Genomic DNA, 2734 nt, shown 5'->3' on the forward strand with positions numbered 1-2734 from the left:
TTTTTTCTTTTTGCTTATGTGGTGCTGAGGAATCGAACCCAGGGCCTCATGCATACAAGGCAAGCGCTCTACCACTGAGCCACTTTCCCAGCCCCAAAGCTGGATATTTAGTAGTGACAATTTCTTATGCTTAAAAGTTAAAGACTTAAAAGACTACTGACTATGTTCAAGGAAGTATCTAATCTTTCTCAATTAAAGATCAAGTAAGGAAGGTATAGTGGCTCACACCTGTAATCCTAGCTACTTGAGAAGTTGAGACTGAAAGGATCAAAATTTGAGGTGAGCTCAAGCAAAGAGATTGTGCCAACTGGTAAATATGTGAAGGCTGATGTCTTCTGAGAGACTAGTAATGCCAAAACATATATTATCTAATTATCAGAATAAGGATTCAAAAGAGAATACTAAGAATTCTTTTTTGCTGGATACATTGGTACACATCTATAATATTAGCTACTTGGATGCAGGTAAGGTAAGAGATTGTAAGGATAGTGGTTAGAGGCCAGATTGTAGTGAGAGCGCCATCTCAACTAATAGCTGGATGTGGTGGTATGTACCTGTTATATCCCAGCTACCCTGAAGGCATCAATAGAAAGATCACTGTACAGGCCAGCCACAGGAAAAATGTGACACACTATCCCAGAGTTAACACTAAAGCAAAAATGGGCATAGCTCAAGAAGCAGAGCTAAGTATGAGGCCCTGTGTTCTCAGTATCCTCAGTATCATGAAAAAAGGAAAACAAAAGAGAGGAAAGGCAAACATTATTGTATCATGTTGTCTAAACATTAATTTATATAGGGTAGTTTATAAAGTTATTTCAAATTTGTTAATTTTTCACTTATTCCTATAAAAATTACTACTAGCTCCCATTTTCAGATGAAGAAATTGACTTAGAGAGGTAAAGAACTGTTTTTCTAAGGTGGACTTACTTGGCTGCTGCTTGCAGACCACAGGCTCTCATAATCTGTACCGAGATGGAGACAGCTCGGGAAGCAAGAACTCCCTCTGTTGTTCTTGGACTACACTGGTACCGTAGGCTTACATCCAGAAAACCTGTGGAATGAGGAAGAAAGGTAAAAAGATGAAAGGTTGGTAAGAAGAACTTGTTCTACCAAACCATGAAGTTTTTGGTCAGGAAGGAAGGGGAAAAACACTAAATCTAAATCTAGTGAATGATAAGAGACCATAGCAGTGACAAATCTATTCATGATCAGAATTGTGGCAAGGGTTAATAAGTGAATGCCTTCTTAAAAGGTACTACTACCCTACTGTCCCATTTCAGGGAAAATTTAAGTGAATAAGCTTATCCATGAGTGTCAGGAGGGGTAATTGAATCTTAATGAAGGTCAGTTAAAACCTTTTGTTATGGCAGATTCTCTTCATCTGCCAATCCTGATGGGAACCACGAGTTGTTATATATTTAAAACTCCACATCTTCAGTGTTCTTTCTCAACTGAATTCCTACCTTTCTTCTTCCTTACAGCAAATCCTTACTTCCCACTAAGTATATTCCACCAATCCATATCAATTTATGTGGCCTTAGAACAATAAATCTCCCAGTGTACCTACATAATACTTAGAATTTGCTAAATATTCTAAACTTAAAGGGAAATGAGATAGGCCACCTTCATACAGAGATTGCACAGAATTACACAGCAAGTTTGCAGTATATATCAGACACTCATATGAGAAAGTGTCTCATGATTTCCATCTGATCTGAGAAAATGGTATTTATGTATACTGATTTTGAAGAGGACAAATTAGTCTTCAATCACCTGATGACTCATTCCTAAATTCTTTATTGTTCTCAAATTTGGGGTTTAAAGGGAGATTAAAATTCTGTGTTCTTGTAGCCTCTTGGTGCTGCATGGTAACCATGGCAGAAATCCTTGATAATGGCAAAGTTCCTTTGGCAACCATCTGCTCTCTCACATTAGGATAATAGTATCTGAAAACCACAAAAGCAAAAGTTGTCAGTTGGAAGAATTAGGTGCATGAATGATTCAGTCTGCTCCAGTGATCAGTTTTCATTAGCTAATTATCTCTGAGGCCTGATTCTTTTGTTTGGTGATATATAACTGTGGCTGTAGCTGTCTGGACTTACTGCCCATGACATGGAAGAACAACCCCATAAATAGTGCTGAGTTTAGGAAAAAGTACAGCTTCCTACAGATGTTCTGTTTCAGGAATCTGCATATGCCTTGGTCCTCTGGGAGTGGTTACTCTATAAAGATTCTAGCCTTCAGAACCAAAAGACTCAGTCTCTTTCATGGCTCCTCCTTGTTTTTGGGCCTACAGCTTTCTATTCTGGAAGACTAATCAGGATCTGTCAGCACCAACTCTAGTTCTTTCTCATGTCAAAGTAGTTCATTCTTAAGACCACAAAGCTGTGTATCAATCCTAGGCAGTTTTAAAAATTTACTTTGCACTTAATTTCCATCTGATGTAGGAAAATCTTATGGCATGTGATGCTATACCCTTTTAGTTCTGTTCCTGATGCTATTTCTCCTTCTTTATATTTACATTTTCTTAATAATTTAAGCTGGCTCTTATATGGATGCATGGGGAAAGGTGAATATCTATGTTCACACTTTTCTGGAAATGTTCTTCCAATTTCTTTCTTTTTCTTTTTTTTGTCGATTATGGTGCCTGAACTCTGGGCCTGGGCGCTGTCCCTCAGCTCTTCAGCTCAAGGCTAGTGCTCTACCACTTGAGCCACAGTGCCACTTCCAGCTT

General features: G+C 38.3%; 1 protein-coding gene across 1 annotated transcript; it reads right to left on the reverse strand.

The window, feature by feature from the left end:
- Positions 1-927: 927 nt before the first annotated feature.
- Positions 928-1946, reverse strand: LOC106002352 (C2 domain-containing protein 3-like; the record flags this gene model as incomplete). The annotated part of the gene is made up of 2 exons (XM_013037243.1): positions 928-1051; positions 1774-1946. Coding segments are annotated over 2 exons (297 nt in total), but the record flags the coding sequence as incomplete, so codon positions are not given.
- Between the last annotated feature and the right edge of the window lie 788 nt (positions 1947-2734).

This window comes from Dipodomys ordii, unplaced genomic scaffold (assembly GCF_000151885.1).
Source record: "Dipodomys ordii isolate 6190 unplaced genomic scaffold, Dord_2.0 Scaffold8181, whole genome shotgun sequence".
NCBI classification, from domain to species: domain Eukaryota; kingdom Metazoa; phylum Chordata; class Mammalia; order Rodentia; family Heteromyidae; genus Dipodomys; species Dipodomys ordii.